The sequence below is a fragment of the Salvelinus namaycush genome, chromosome 10 (genome assembly GCF_016432855.1).
Source record: "Salvelinus namaycush isolate Seneca chromosome 10, SaNama_1.0, whole genome shotgun sequence".
In the NCBI taxonomy this organism is placed as follows: Eukaryota; Metazoa; Chordata; class Actinopteri; order Salmoniformes; family Salmonidae; genus Salvelinus; species Salvelinus namaycush.
Window position 1 is genome coordinate 36,426,351 of NC_052316.1, and position 16,289 is coordinate 36,442,639.

The 16,289-nt window shown below is 47.2% G+C and overlaps 1 protein-coding gene across 3 annotated transcripts in view; it reads right to left on the reverse strand.

The window, feature by feature from the left end:
• LOC120055000 (collagen alpha-1(XXIV) chain-like) overlaps window positions 1-16,289 on the reverse strand; it is a 234,981-nt gene that overhangs the window by 90,129 nt on the left and 128,563 nt on the right. For all 3 annotated transcript variants that reach the window (XR_005477653.1, XM_039002817.1, XM_039002816.1), the window contains 3 exons: window positions 9,450-9,503; window positions 5,007-5,060; window positions 3,395-3,448 (listed from right to left, as the gene is read on the reverse strand). Coding sequence is in view for 2 of the 3 variants with exons in the window: in XM_039002817.1 (XP_038858745.1) it covers window positions 3,395-3,448; window positions 5,007-5,060; window positions 9,450-9,503 (162 nt within the window). In the remaining variant the exon portion in view is untranslated. The remainder of the gene's footprint in view (window positions 1-3,394; window positions 3,449-5,006; window positions 5,061-9,449; window positions 9,504-16,289) is intronic.

The following is a 16,289-nucleotide window of genomic DNA, read 5'->3' on the forward strand; positions in this document are numbered from 1 at the left end:
ATCCGGTCGCCTACAGACAGTCCAAATGAGTCAGAGTAAAGAAGTTGTTATACAGTATTGCATAATAATCAGTCAGTCTATTGAAGTACTGTGCTTATGGAGGGCCAGACTTTAATGGGAGAAACAGGCAAATTGATATCAAGTTTCCTAGTTAAATGGTAACTATTTATAATAGTACAAGATCATTTACAACACATCTTCAGACTCGATTTAAGTATTTATATTAATCCTGCAATGAAAGTGTTTACGATAGCTAGACAAGACATAAAATAAGGGAGTCAATGTATTTAATCTGTTCACTCCATTAAGTTCATAATGTTTATGTGTCACAAGCCCTACTGATGACGAGGAAAGTTAACTCCTCTCCAACCACAAGTGCACTCAGTGAGAGAGAGGGAGAGTGCTTTCCTCTGGCCCAAGGAGAGAGAGAGAGAGAGGGAGAGTGCTTTCCTCTGGCCCAAGGAGAGAGAGAGAGAGAGGGAGAGTGCTTTCCTCTGGCCCAAGGAGAGAGAGAGAGAGAGAGAGGGAGAGTGCTTTCCTCTGGCCCAAGGAGAGAGAGAGAGAGAGGGAGAGTGCTTTCCTCTGGCCCAAGGAGAGAGAGAGAGAGAGAGAGAGAGAGAGAGGGAGAGTGCTTTCCTCTGGCCCAATGAGAGAGAGAGAGAGAGAGAGAGAGAGAGAGAGACACAGATGCAGCTTTAGCCCCACCCTCTTCAACATACAGTACCAGTCAAAAGTTTGGACACCTACTCATTCAAGGGATTTTCTTTATTTTTACTATTTTCTACATTGTAGAATAATAGTGAAGACATCAAAACTATGAAATAACACATATGGAATCATGTAGTAACCAAAAAAGTGTTAAACAAATCAAAATATATTCTTCAAAGTAACCACCCTTTGCCTTGATGACAGCTTTGCACACTCTTGGCATTCTCTCAACCAGTTTCACCTGGAATGTTTTTCCAACAGTCGAAGGAGTTCCCACACATGCTGTGCGCTTGTTGGCTGCTTTTCCTTTATTCTGCGGTCCAACTCATACCAAACCATCTCAATTGGGTTGAGGTTGGGCAATTGTGGAGGTCAAATAGCCCTTACACAGCCTGGAGGTGTGCTGGGTCATTGTCCTGTTGAAATACAAATGATAGTCCCACTAAGCACAAACCAGATGGGATGGCGCATCACTGCAGAATGCTGTGGCAACCATGCTGGTTACGTGTGCCTTGAATTCTAAATAAATCACACACAGTGTCACCAGCAAAGCACCCTCACACCTCCTCCTCCATGCTTCATAGTGGGAACCAAAAATCTCAAAGATGCACTCATCAGACCAAAGGACAGATTCCCACCAGTCTAATGTCCATTGCCCATGCTTTTTGGCCCAAGCAAGTCTCTTCTTTTTATTGGTGTCCTTTAGTAGTGGTTTCTTTACAGCAATTTGAACATGAAGGCCTGATTCACACAGTCTCCTCTGAACAGTTGATGTTGAGTTGTGTCTGTTACTTGAACTCTGTGAAGCATTTATTTGGGCTGCAATTTCTGAGGCTGGTAACTCAAATGAAATTATCCTCTTCATGTCTTGATGGACTGTCGTTTCTCTTTGCCTATTCGAGCTGTTCTTGCCATAATATGGACTTGGTCTTTTACCAAATAGGGCTATCTTCTCTTTACCACCCCTACCTTGTCACAACACAACTGATTGGCTCAAATGCATTAAGAAGGAAAGATATTCCTCAAATGTACTTTTAACAAGGTAAACCTGTTAAATGAAATGCATTCCAGGTGACTACCTCATGAAGCTGGTTGAGAGAATGCCAAGAGTGTGCAAAGATGTCATCAAGGCAAAGGGTGGCTACTTTGAAGAATCTCAAATATAAAATATATTTGGATTTATTTAACACTTTTTTGTTTACTACATGATTCCTTATGTGTTATTTCAAAGTGTTGATGTCTTCACTATTATTCTACAATGTAAACATTGTACAAATAAAGAAAAACCCTAGTAGGTTTGTTCAATCTTTTGACTGGTACCGTATATATCAACACATTGGCGAGGGCACTAGAACAGTCTGCAGCACCTGGCCTCACCCTAATAGAATCTGAAGTCAAATGTCCACTGTTTGCTGATGATCTAGTGCTTTTGTCCTCATCCAAGGAGGTTCTACAGCAGCACCTAGATCTTCTTCACAGATTCTGTCAGATCTGGGCCCTGACAGTAAATCTCAGCAAGACAAAAATAACGGTGTCGCACAAAAGGTCCAGTTGCCAGGACCACAAATAAAATGGCACCGGAAGAAATGGCAGCAGTTTTACAGGCACCCAACCAATTGTGCTACTATGTGTTTTTTGTTGTTGCGTTATTTGTAACTTATTTTGTACATAATGTTTCTGCAACCATATCTTTTGGCAAAAAAGAGCTTCTGGATATCAGGACAGCGATCACTCACCTCGGATTAGACCAAGATTTTTTCCACAACAAAGACCACAACAAGACATTCTCCAAACACCCCACAGGACCGACATCCCCATTATTTTCAAGAGGAAGCGACGCAGGTACTGAGGACAAAGAGCCGGATGCCTGGTCAGGACCCGGCAAAGCTGCCGTTACCGCCGTTACCGTCAATACTACTCGCCAACATGCAATCATTGGAAAATAAATTAGATGAGGTACAATCACGAATATCCTACCAACAGGACATCAAAAATTGTAATATCCTATGTTTCACGGAATCGTGGCTGAATGACGACATGGATATTCAGATAGCAGGATATACGCTGCACCGGCAAGATAGAACAGCACACTCCATCGCCCCTCCCTTCTGAAATGTATGTATGTATGACCATATTAGAGATACATATTTCCCTCAGATTACACAGTTCCACAAAGATTTCGAAAACAAATCCAATTTTGATGAACTCCCATATCTATTGGGTGAAATACCAGTGTGCCGCCACAGCAGCAAGATTTGTGACCTGTTGCCACAAGAAAAGGTCAACCAGTGAAGAACAAACACCATTGTAAATACAACCCATATTTATGTTTATTTATTTTCCCTTTTGTACTTTAATTATTTGCACATCGTTATAACATTGTACATAGCCATAATATGACATTTGAAATGTCTGTATTCCTTTGAAAATGTTTACTGTAAACGTTTTATTGTTTATTTCACTTTTGTTTACTATCTATTTCACTTGCTTTGGCAATGTAAACATATGTTTCCCATGCCAATAAAGCCCTTTGAATTGAATTTAATTGAGAGAGCGAGAGAGAGAGAGAGGGATAGAGAGAGAGGGAGATAGAGAGAGAGAGAGAGAAAATGCTATCCTAACATTATATGAGTGGGATAGAACGTCAGACATATTTCACAACAAAGTTTAATTGCTGAAGACTTACAAATGGGCCTTGCAGACCTACATCGCCGGGACCGCCAGGTAAGCCTGGATACCCCTTGGACCAAAACAGAAACCAGAAGAAAGGACAAACAATTAGTGAGGAAAGTAAAGTACATTTTGCAAAGTAAGCTGTTAATTGTAGGAGACTTGGGCAATTTCCTTGTCTGGGCATGTAAACATTAATGTGATTGTTGATTGATTGATTGGTTGATTGAGAAGAGTCTCTCCTTCAGCATACTTAGCTCGAACTAATGCCAGAGAACAAGAGAGAGGAACACAGCCAAGGTTTCTGGTTAGTACAGGGAGCAGTGTGTGTATGCAACTCTCCCTCTGTACATCCAATCTATGCCAACGGTTAACTAAAATAAAATCATTCAAATGAAACTCCATCCCTGTTATGCAATCATTCCAAAAGAAAACTATATTTTACAAGGACCCTGACATCAACACTGAATTATTCCTGAAGCCCTTGACTTTGTGGTTTTGCTTGTCTGCAGTGTGGCTGTTACAGGACAGGAAGGTTTGGCCAGGGCCACCACCACTCATCCCACTGACTGGCTGCAGCCAGCCAGGAAACCATCCAGTCAGCCAACCAACCAGCCAGCCAACCTGTCAGCCAGCCAGCCAGCAAGTCAACCAGTTAGCCAGCCAGCCAGCGAGGCTGCCAAGGAGACAGCCAGCCAGCCAGCCAACCTGTCACCCAGCCAGCCAGCAAGTCAACCAGTTAGCCAGCCAGCCAGCGAGGCTGCCAAGGAGACAGTCAGCCAGTCAGCCAGTCAGCCAGCCAGCCAGCCAGCCAGCCAGCCAGCCAGCCAGCCAGCCAGCCAGCCAGCCAGCCAGCCAGCCAGTCAAGGAGACAAGCAGCCAGTCAGCAGCCAGACGATCAGCCAGGGAGCCAGCCAGCCAGCCAGAAGCTCAGGGCTGGTGACCAAAGACACAAACCTGGAGCTGTCTGTCCACAGGCCCTAAGCCAGCAAGGAACATCAACCAGTCTCTCTCTGTCTCCAGACACTCCACAGAACACTGCAGTGCTCACAAAGCTCAGCTACACTAGAATGCTCACAGACACAGACAGGGATTAACCACAAGGAGAGAGAGAGAGGGAGAGACACAAGTCAAGGCTACAGAAGAGCATTCACAGACAGACAGAGAGAGAGAGGTACACAGGTCAAGGCTACAGAAGAGCATTCACAGACAGACACAGAGAGAGAGGGACACAGGTCAAGGCTACAGAATAACATTCACAGACAGACACAGAGAGAGGGACTACAGAAAAGCATTCACAGACAGACAGGGGAAGAGAACATAGGAGGATAGTGTACAGAACTCTAAGATAGGTGTCCTGAACACTAGAGAGGAAATAGCATTTATATTGAGATATGGGACAGAGCCATACAGTAGTTACATCATTTATAGATACTGCCTTGAGGTTCAGAGTTACAGTTGATCAACCACAGAAAAGACGGAAACTAAGAAAACAAAAAGTGCTTTTGATATGCCTCCAAACCCCTGGGAGGCAGGGACTGAGCTGCCAACATGCCACCAGTGTAATGCTTCCAGACACTCTCTCTAAGTGGTGCATATAGACATTGTGTACTTAGTTCTGTACTTACCCTGGACCCCATCTCCCCAGGAGCACCCAACGGACCTGCAGGACCACGGTCACCCTGGGAAACACAAGCACAGGAGAAGGATCGTTAACCGCTGCACCACCACCGACCTGCACCTCCATACATCCAACCATCAAACCTATCGGCTCCACAGGACTTGAGAGGTAATATGAGAGCCTCCAGAACACAGTACAGGCTAGAGTGACGGCTGTAAATATCACAAGGTGGGCATTTAAAGTGGATACTAATGTCTGTCTAAAGTAAAACCCACTCACACCATGTAACAAGACTGGCCAGCTTGTTACAGTAAAACTCTGTAGGTTGTGGATGGATGAGCCTGACTGGGTCTCTCCTCTAGTATCTAACAGTCTGACTGGGTCTCTCCTCTAGTATCTAACAGCCTGACTGGGTCTCTCCTCTAGTCTCTAACAGCCTGACTGGGTCTCTCCTCTAGTCTCTAACAGCCTGACTGGGTCTCTCCTCTAGTATCTAACAGTCTGACTGGGTCTCTCCTCTAGTATCTAACAGTCTGACTGGGTCTCTCCTCTAGTATCTAACAGTCTGACTGGGTCTCTCCTCTAGTATCTAACAGTCTGACTGGGTCTCTCCTCTAGTCTCTAACAGTCTGACTGGGTCTCTCCTCTAGTATCTAACAGTCTGACTGGGTCTCTCCTCTAGTATCTAACAGTCTGACTGGGTCTCTCCTCTAGTATCTAACAGTCTGACTGGGTCTCTCCTCTAGTATCTAACAGTCTGACTGGGTCTCTCCTCTAGTATCTAACAGCCTGACTGGGTCTCTCCTCTAGTCTCTAACAGCCTGACTGGGTCTCTCCTCTAGTATCTAACAGCCTGACTGGGTCTCTCCTCTAGTATCTAACAGCCTGACTGGGTCTCTCCTCTAGTATCTAACAGTCTGACTGGGTCTCTCCTCTAGTATCTAACAGTCTGACTGGGTCTCTCCTCTAGTATCTAACAGTCTGACTGGGTCTCTCCTCTAGTCTCTAACAGTCTGACTGGGTCTCTCCTCTAGTATCTAACAGTCTGACTGGGTCTCTCCTCTAGTATCTAACAGTCTGACTGGGTCTCTCCTCTAGTATCTAACAGTCTGACTGGGTCTCTCCTCTAGTATCTAACAGTCTGACTGGGTCTCTCCTCTAGTATCTAACAGTCTGACTGGGTCTCTCCTCTAGTATCTAACAGTCTGACTGGGTCTCTCCTCTAGTATCTAACAGCCTGACTGGGTCTCTCCTCTAGTCTCTAACAGCCTGACTGGGTCTCTCCTCTAGTATCTAACAGCCTGACTGGGTCTCTCCTCTAGTATCTAACAGCCTGACTGGGTCTCTCCTCTAGTATCTAACAGTCTGACTGGGTCTCTCCTCTAGTATCTAACAGTCTGACTGGGTCTCTCCTCTAGTATCTAACAGTCTGACTGGGTCTCTCCTCTAGTCTCTAACAGTCTGACTGGGTCTCTCCTCTAGTATCTAACAGTCTGACTGGGTCTCTCCTCTAGTATCTAACAGTCTGACTGGGTCTCTCCTCTAGTATCTAACAGTCTGACTGGGTCTCTCCTCTAGTATCTAACAGTCTGACTGGGTCTCTCCTCTAGTCTCTAACAGTCTGACTGGGTCTCTCCTCTAGTATCTAACAGTCTGACTGGGTCTCTCCTCTAGTATCTAACAGTCTGTCTGGGTCTCTCCTCTAGTCTCTAACAGTCTGACTGGGTCTCTCCTCTAGTATCTAACAGTCTGACTGGGTCTCTCCTCTAGTATCTAACAGTCTGACTGGGTCTCTCCTCTAGTATCTAACAGTCTGACTGGGTCTCTCCTCTAGTATCTAACAGTCTGACTGGGTCTCTCCTCTAGTCTCTAACAGTCTGACTGCGTCTCTCCTCTAGTCTCTAACAGTCTGACTGGGTCTCTCCTCTAGTCTCTAGCAGTCTGTATCATTTATCTTTTAATCCACTCCTGTCTTGACTGTACAAGCACTGGTACACTACTCCCTCACTGTAACCAGCCTACAGTACAGTAAAAACAAAGAATAGATTTAGAGCTCTGTATTTGAAAAATCTGTCTAAATCAAACTGTGTAATTGGATTAAATGTATTTAATCTGAAAGGAATTCACTGGCTGACAGGGTACGGCTGGTTCTGGTGCTGACAGATACAATGTAAGTCATAAGGAGGGGCAACGACGGTGTAGGTCTGTCTGAGAGAGAGCGAGAGAGAGCGAGAGAGAGAGAGAGAGAGAGAGAGAGAGAGAGAGAGAGAGAGAGAGAGAGAGAGAGAGAGAGAGAGAGAAGAGAGAGAGAGAGAGAGAGAGAGAGAGAGAGAGAGAGAGACGGAGTTAGATATATATATATATATATACAGTGGGGCAAAAAAGTATTTAGTCAGCCACCAATTGTGCAAGTTCTCCCACTTAAAAAGACGAGAGAGGCCTGTAATTTTCATCATAGGTACACTTCAACTATGACAGACAAAATGAGAAAAGAAAATCCAGAAAATCACATTGTAGGATTTTTAATGAATTTATTTGCAAATTATGGTGGAAAATAAGTATTTGGTCAATAACAAATCAGATCTCAATACTTTGTTATATACCCTTTGTTGGCAATGACAGAGGTCAAACGTTTTCTGTAAGTCTTCACAAGGTTTTCACACACTGTTGCTGGTATTTTGGCCCATTCCTCCATGCAGATCTCCTCTAGAGCAGTGATGTTTTGGGGCTGTTGCTGGGCAACACGGACTTTCAACTCCCTCCAAAGATTTTCTATGGGGTTGAGATCTGGAGACTGGCTAGGCCACTCCAGGACCTTGAAATGCTTCTTACGAAGCCACTCCTTCGTTGCCCGGGCGGTGTGTTTGGGATCATTGTCATGCTGAAAGACCCAGCCACGTTTCATCTTCAATGCCCTTGCTGATGGAAGGAGGTTTTCACTCAAAATCTCACGATACATGGCCCCATTCATTCTTTCCTTTACACAGATCAGTCGTCCTGGTCCCTTTGCAGAAAAACAGCCCCAAAGCATGATGTTTCCACCCCCATGCTTCACAGTAGGTATGGTGTTCTTTGGATGAAACTCAGCATTCTTTGTCCTCCAAACACGACTAGTTGAGTTTTTACCAAAAAGTTCTATTTTGGTTTCATCTGACAATATGACATTCTCCCAATCTTCTTCTGGATCATCCAAATGCTCTCTAGCAAACTTCAGACGGGCCTGGACATGTACTGGCTTAAGCAGGGGGACACGTCTGGCACTGCAGGATTTGAGTCCCTGGCGGCGTAGTGTGTTACTGATGGTAGGCTTTGTTACTTTGGTCCCAGCTCTCTGCAGGTCATTCACTAGGTCCCCCCGTGTGGTTCTGGGATTTTTGCTCACCGTTCTTGTGATCATTTTGACCCCACGGGGTGAGATCTTGCATGGAGCCCCAGATCGAGGGAGATTATCAGTGGTCTTGTATGTCTTCCATTTCCTAATAATTGCTCCCACAGTTGATTTCTTCAAACCAAGCTGCTTACCTATTGCAGAAATCTTGCTTGTTTGTAGGTGACCAAATACTTATTTTCCACCATAATTTGCAAATAAATTCATTAAAAATCCTACAATGTGATTTTCTGGATTTTTTTTCTCATTTTGTCTGTCATAGTTGAAGTGTACCTATGGTGAAAATTACAGGCCTCTCTCATCTTTTTAAGTGGGAGAACTTGCACAATTGGTGGCTGACTAAATACAAAAAAGTATTTAGTCAGCCACTTTTTTGCCCCACTGTATATATATAAAGAGAGAGAGAGAGAGAGAGAGAGAGAGAGAGAGAGCGAGAGAGAGAGAGAGAGAGAGAGAGAGAGAGAGAGAGAGAGAGAGAGAGAGAGAGAGAGAGAGAGAGAGTTAGAGAGAGAGAGGTGTAGGTCTGTCTGAGAGAGCAAGCATTTTAGAGCAATGTTCTGACAGAGAGAAGGTGTTGCTGGGTAGGCTAGGGAGCTGGACCGGGGCATCCAACTGAGTGCCTGTCAATATTCAGCAGTCAGGACCTCAGTGAAGTAATTTAAGTCAACAGTCAGGGAGCAGCAGGGGAAGCTGAGTTCTGACAGTTGAGGGTTGAAGGGTGATGATTGGGGTTTAGTGTTGTCATAAGCACAGGAACTAGTTGGGAAACATCCCGAGGGGTCTCTCTATCCTCATACAGCTTGGAGACTTAAAATGACTTACATATTTAAGGAGCATGACCCAGACAGTGGGAACACAGAGACAGTGGGAACACAGTAATTGCTGGGTGATGTTTATGATATTGGGTGATGTTTATTATATTATTGATATGGATGTGAGGGTGGTCAGTGTTTGTCTAAGTCTGTCTGTCTGTCTGTCTGTCTCTCGGTCTGTCTGTCTGCCTGGCCCTCAGCGTCTGGCTAATCCACTCAAAGCCTAATGGCAGAAAAAACACCACTCTACCTTTTCACCAGGATCTCCAGCTCCCCCTGACGTACCGATCAGGCCCACTGGACCCTGCAGATGGGAGAGAGATGAAATGGAAAGAGATGCAATAGAAAGAGATGAGAGAGATGGGAGAGAGGAGAGAGATAGAGAGAGGGAGAAAGGGGGAGAGGAGAGAGAATGAGAGAGAGTGAGAGAGAGAGAGCGAGAAAGAGAGTGAGAAAGAGAGCAAGAGAAAGAGATGAGAAAGATGGGAGAGAGGAGAGATAGAAAGAGAAGAGAGAGAGAAGGGGGAGAGGAGAGAGAGTGAGAGTGAGAGAAAGAGAGAGCGAGAGATAGAAAGAGCAGAGAGAGAGAAGGAGAAAGGGGAGAGGAGAGAGAGTGAGAGAGAGAGAAAGAGAGCGAGAGCGAGAAAGAGCAGAGAGAGAGAAGGAGAAAGGGGAGAGGAGAGAGAGTGAGAGAGAGAGTGGTCAATAGCATACACACGTCAGGATAAAGTACGTCTATGAGGGGAGAGATGATCCCCACCCATCAGACAGTTCTTTTCAACCTGTTTTGACAGCAGGAATGCAGGGGGTCATAGATGACTGTGTATTGGTGATGTAAGGATGGGGTAAGTAGTGGCATCACATGCTTTATAAAGGAAATGACATGAAGGAACCATGAAGGAACCAAAGGGAAATTCCCTCAATGAAAGTTGAGCACATTAAACTGAACAATGTAATTATTACATGCAATGTTTCATGTTACTAAAAAAGTAATGAGGCAATGAAATGTATGTCAAAATGCTAATTTGGTGTTGTATGAACAAGGCAATAAAAACATACATTCCATTCCCAGTATTCACAAGCCATAGTCCTAGACTATTTACTGCTGTAGGGAAAGAAATGAGGTCACACATGGTATAGTATTTTGGGGGCCATATTCTGTGTGTGTCTCTCACACTATAGTATACTTTTTGCCCAGCAGCAGTATTCTAAAGTATGGGACCTTTGTTTGCTTCATATACAGTACACTCTTGTATCCATGTACGGTATTTACCTGACTGTTGTGTGTTATCCCAACCAATCCGGTGTAAATACAGTATACTGATGAATCCATCCATTTAACCTGGGCTGATTCTATTTTTTACAGGTTTTATTTAACCTTTATTTAAACAGGCTACCAATTAAGAAAAAAGTACTATTTACATTGACTGCTTGGCAAGAGGCAAAAGGCCTCCTGTGGGGACGGACTGGGATAAAAAATACAATAACCATTTAAGACAAAACAGACAGAAGACACTGGCAACAGCACAAATACAACAGCAAACTAATAGTGGATGTGTGTGAAGTGACGCAACATGCTTCCTTACATAACGCAACACAAACTAGAGGCATCAGGTGACAACTAGAAACAACTGCATATCTCAACAACCTGTTTATCTATTTGTAAGTTGGCTTGGAGGGAATACTCAACACCAGGGGGCTGAGTAATGAAAGGACATTTTTCCATGCTCGTTTCTAATTTTCGGGACTCTTAGCAAACAATGTAATTGTACACAGTGTTCTGCCACCCAGCTCTGTGTAGCAGGCCTGCAGCAGCAGAGTTCTAGTCCAGCTGGAAGAGCCATCTAACATCCCACTGACCTTCGCCAGACACGTGTGGACCTCTTGCTAACGAAGAGAACACTGGCTAATGTAAATATCAGAAAAAACATGGAGAATAATCCCTTCCAGATCAGTCATCTGGATAAAGGGCTGAGGTTTGGCCCAGCGCCAGAGTCTATGGCGAGGAGAGGAGCTGCATCTCTTGACCCCAGTGCATCCTGAAAAGGGTAGTTAGAGGCTGGTGAAAACATGTCCCAAGTTTGCTAAACCCAGTGTGGTCACTGTGGTTGTCTTACGTTGTAGGAGGCAAATTTGCAATATGTATTTCATTCTTGTACAAGAGATGTATTTAATTATTGTACAAGAGATGTATTTAATTCTTGTACAAGAGATGTATTTAATTCTTGTACAAGAGATGTACTGTACTTAGATGTGTTATGTGTTTTGGTGGCTACATTTCTTGCCTCTTTCTTCACAGTCTACTTTCTATCTTTCCCCATCATGTCATAGTTACTCAACAAGGGGTGTGTTTGACAGAGACAGGCCACATCTGGAGCCTGTTAGCGGTAGACTGCAGAGCTCAAGTCTGAGAGGAGGGTTGTATAGAGTGGGGATGGGGACAGACAGAGAGGAGGGTTGTATAGAGTGGGGATGGGGACAGACAGAGAGGAGGGTTGTATAGAGTGGGAATGGGGACAGACAGAGAGGAGGGTTGTATAGAGTGGGGATGGGGACAGACAGAGAGGAGGGCTGTACAGAGTGGGGATGGGGACATACAGAGAGGAGGGTTGTATAGAGTGGGGATGGGGACATACAGAGAGGAGGGCTGTATAGAGTGGGGATGGGGACAGACAGAGAGGAGGGTTGTATAGAGTGGGGATGGGGACAGACAGAGAGGAGGGTTGTATAGAGTGGGGATGGGGACAGACAGAGAGGAGGGTTGTATAGAATGGGAATGGGGACAGACAGAGAGGATGGCTGTATAGAGTGGGGATGGGGACAGACAGAGAGGAGGGTTGTATAGAGTGGGGATGGGGACAGACAGAGAGGAGGGTTGTATAGAATGGGAATGGGGACAGACAGAGAGGATGGCTGTATAGAGTGGGGATGGGGACAGACAGAGAGGAGGGTTGTATAGAGTGGGGATGGGGACAGACAGAGAGGAGGGCTGTATAGAGTGGGGATGGGGACAGACAGAGAGGAGGGTTGTATAGAGTGGGGATGGGGACAGACAGAGAGGAGGGTTGTATAGAGTGGGGATGGGGACAGACAGAGAGGAGGGCTGTATAGAGTGGGGATGGGGACAGACAGAGAAGAGGGTTGTATAGAGTGGGAATGGGGACAGACAGAGAGGAGGGTTGTATAGAGTGGGGATGGGGACAGACAGAGAGGAGGGTTGTATAGAATGGGGATGGGGACAGACAGAGAAGAGGGCTGTATAGAGTGGGGATGGGGACAGACAGAGAGGAGGGCTGTATAGAGTGGGGATGGGGACAGACAGAGAGGAGGGTTGTATAGAGTGGGGATGGGGACAGACAGAGAGGAGGGCTGTATAGAGTGGGGATGGGGACAGACAGAGAGGAGGGTTGTATAGAGTGGGGATGGGGACAGACAGAGAAGAGGGCTGTATAGAGTGGGGATGGGGACAGACAGAGAGGAGGGTTGTATAGAATGGGAATGGGGACAGACAGAGAGGATGGCTGTATAGAGTGGGTATGGGGACAGACAGAGAAGAGGGTTGTATAGAGTGGGGATGGGGACAGACAGAGAGGAGGGTTGTATAGAGTGGGGATGGGGACAGACAGAGAGGAGGGCTGTATAGAGTGGGGATGGGGACAGACAGAGAGGAGGGTTGTATAGAGTGGGGATGGGGACAGACAGAGAGGAGGGCTGTATAGAGTGGGGATGGGGACAGACAGAGAGGAGGGTTGTATAGAGTGGGGATGGGGACAGACAGAGAGGAGGGCTGTATAGAGTGGGGATGGGGACAGACAGAGAAGAGGGTTGTATAGAGTGGGAATGGGGACAGACAGAGAGGAGGGCTGTATAGAGTGGGGATGGGGACAGACAGAGAGGAGGGTTGTATAGAGTGGGAATGGGGACAGACAGAGAAGAGGGTTGTATAGAGTGGGGATGGGGACAGACAGAGAGGAGGGTTGTATAGAGTGGGGATGGGGACAGACAGAGAAGAGGGTTGTATAGAGTGGGGATGGGGACAGACAGAGAAGAGGGTTGTATAGAGTGGGGATGGTGACAGACAGAGAGGAGGGTTGTATAGAGTGGGGATGGGGACAGACAGAGAGAAGGGTTGTATAGAGTGGGGATGGGGACAGACAGAGAGGAGGGTTGTATAGAGTGGGGATGGGGACAGACAGAGAAGAGGGTTGTATAGAGTGGGGATGGTGACAGACAGAGAGGAGGGTTGTATAGAGTGGGGATAGGGACAGACAGAGAGTATGGCTGTATAGAGTGGGGATGGGGACAGACAGAGAAGAGGGCTGTATAGAGTGGGAATGGGGACAGACAGAGAAGAGGGTTGTATAGAGTGGGGATGGGGACAGACAGAGAGGAGGGTTGTATAGAGTGGGGATGGGGACAGACAGAGAAGAGGGTTGTATAGAGTGGGGATGGGGACAGACAGAGAGGAGGGTTGTATAGAGTGGGGATAGGGACAGACAGAGAGTATGGCTGTATAGAGTGGGGATGGGGACAGACAGAGAAGAGGGTTGTATAGAGTGGGTATGGGGACAGACAGAGAGGAGGGTTGTATAGAGTGGGGATGGGGACAGACAGAGAGGATGGCTGTATAGAGTGGGGATGGGGACAGACAGAGAGGAGGGTTGTATAGAGTGGGGATGGGGACAGACAGAGAGTATGGCTGTATAGAGTGGGGATGGGGACAGACAGAGAAGAGGGTTGTATAGAGTGGGGATGGGGACAGACAGAGAGGAGGGTTGTATAGAGTGGGGATGGGGACAGACAGAGAGTATGGCTGTATAGAGTGGGGATGGGGACAGACAGAGAAGAGGGTTGTATAGAGTGGGTATGGGGACAGACAGAGAGAAGGGTTGTATAGAGTGGGGATGGGGACAGACAGAGAGGAGGGCTGTATAGAGTGGGGATGGGGACAGACAGAGAGGAGGGTTGTATAGAGTGGGGATGGGGACAGACAGAGAGGAGGGTTGTATAGAGTGGGGATGGGGACAGACAGAGAAGAGGGTTGTATAGAGTGGGGATGGTGACAGACAGAGAGGAGGGTTGTATAGAGTGGGGATGGGGACAGACAGAGAGAAGGGTTGTATAGAGTGGGGATGGGGACAGACAGAGAGGAGGGTTGTATAGAGTGGGGATGGGGACAGACAGAGAAGAGGGTTGTATAGAGTGGGGATGGTGACAGACAGAGAGGAGGGTTGTATAGAGTGGGGATAGGGACAGACAGAGAGTATGGCTGTATAGAGTGGGGATGGGGACAGACAGAGAAGAGGGCTGTATAGAGTGGGGATGGGGACAGACAGAGAGTATGGCTGTATAGAGTGGGGATGGGGACAGACAGAGAGGAGGGCTGTATAGAGTGGGGATGGGGACAGACAGAGAGGATGGCTGTATAGAGTGGGGATGGGGACAGACAGAGAGGATGGCTGTATAGAGTGGGGATGGGGACAGACAGAGAGGAGGGTTGTATAGAGTGGGGATGGGGACAGACAGAGAGGAGGGCTGTATAGAGTGGGAATGGGGACAGACAGAGAGGATGGCTGTATAGAGTGGGTATGGGGACAGACAGAGAGGAGGGCTGTATAGAGTGGGGATGGGGACAGACAGAGAGGAGGGTTGTATAGAGTGGGGATGGGGACAGACAGAGAGGAGGGTTGTATAGAGTGGGTATGGGGACAGACAGAGAGGAGGGCTGTATAGAGTGGGAATGGGGACAGACAGAGAGGATGGCTGTATAGAGTGTGAATGGGGACAGACAGAGAGGAGGGCTGTATAGAGTGGGGATGGGGACAGACAGAGAGGAGGGTTGTATAGAGTGGGGATGGGGACAGACAGAGAGGAGGGCTGTATAGAGTGGGGATGGGGACAGACAGAGAGGAGGGCTGTATAGAGTGGGAATGGGGACAGACAGAGAGGATGGCTGTATAGAGTGTGAATGGGGACAGACAGAGAGGAGGGCTGTATAGAGTGGGGATGGGGACAGACAGAGAGGAGGGCTGTATAGAGTGGGGATGGGGACAGACAGAGAGGAGGGCTGTATAGAGTGGGGATGGGGACAGACAGAGAGGAGGGCTGTATAGAGTGGGGATGGGGACATACAGAGAGGATGGTTGTATAGAGTGGGTATGGGGACAGACAGAGAGGAGGGTTGTATAGAGTGGGGATGGGGACAGACAGAGAGGAGGGTTGTATAGAGTGGGGATGGGGACAGACAGAGAAGAGGGTTGTATAGAGTGGGGATGGTGACAGACAGAGAGGAGGGTTGTATAGAGTGGGGATAGGGACAGACAGAGAGTATGGCTGTATAGAGTGGGGATGGGGACAGACAGAGAAGAGGGTTGTATAGAGTGGGGATGGGGACAGACAGAGAGGAGGGTTGTATAGAGTGGGTATGGGGACAGACAGAGAGGAGGGTTGTATAGAGTGGGGATGGGGACAGACAGAGAGGAGGGTTGTATAGAGTGGGGATGGGGACAGACAGAGAGAAGGGTTGTATAGAGTGGGGATGGGGACAGACAGAGATGAGGGTTGTATAGAGTGGGGATGGGGACAGACAGAGAAGAGGGTTGTATAGAGTGGGGATGGTGACAGACAGAGAGGAGGGTTGTATAGAGTGGGGATAGGGACAGACAGAGAGTATGGCTGTATAGAGTGGGGATGGGGACAGACAGAGAAGAGGGCTGTATAGAGTGGGGATGGGGACAGACAGAGAGTATGGCTGTATAGAGTGGGGATGGGGACAGACAGAGAGGAGGGCTGTATAGAGTGGGGATGGGGACAGACAGAGAGGATGGCTGTATAGAGTGGGGATGGGGACAGACAGAGAGGAGGGTTGTATAGAGTGGGGATGGGGACAGACAGAGAGGATGGCTGTATAGAGTGGGGATGGGGACAGACAGAGAGGAGGGCTGTATAGAGTGGGGATGGGGACAGACAGAGAGTAGGGCTGTATAGAGTGGGGATGGGGACAGACAGAGAAGAGGGTTGTATAGAGTGGGAATGGGGACAGACAGAGAGGAGGGTTGTATAGAGTGGGGATGGGGACAGACAGAGAGGA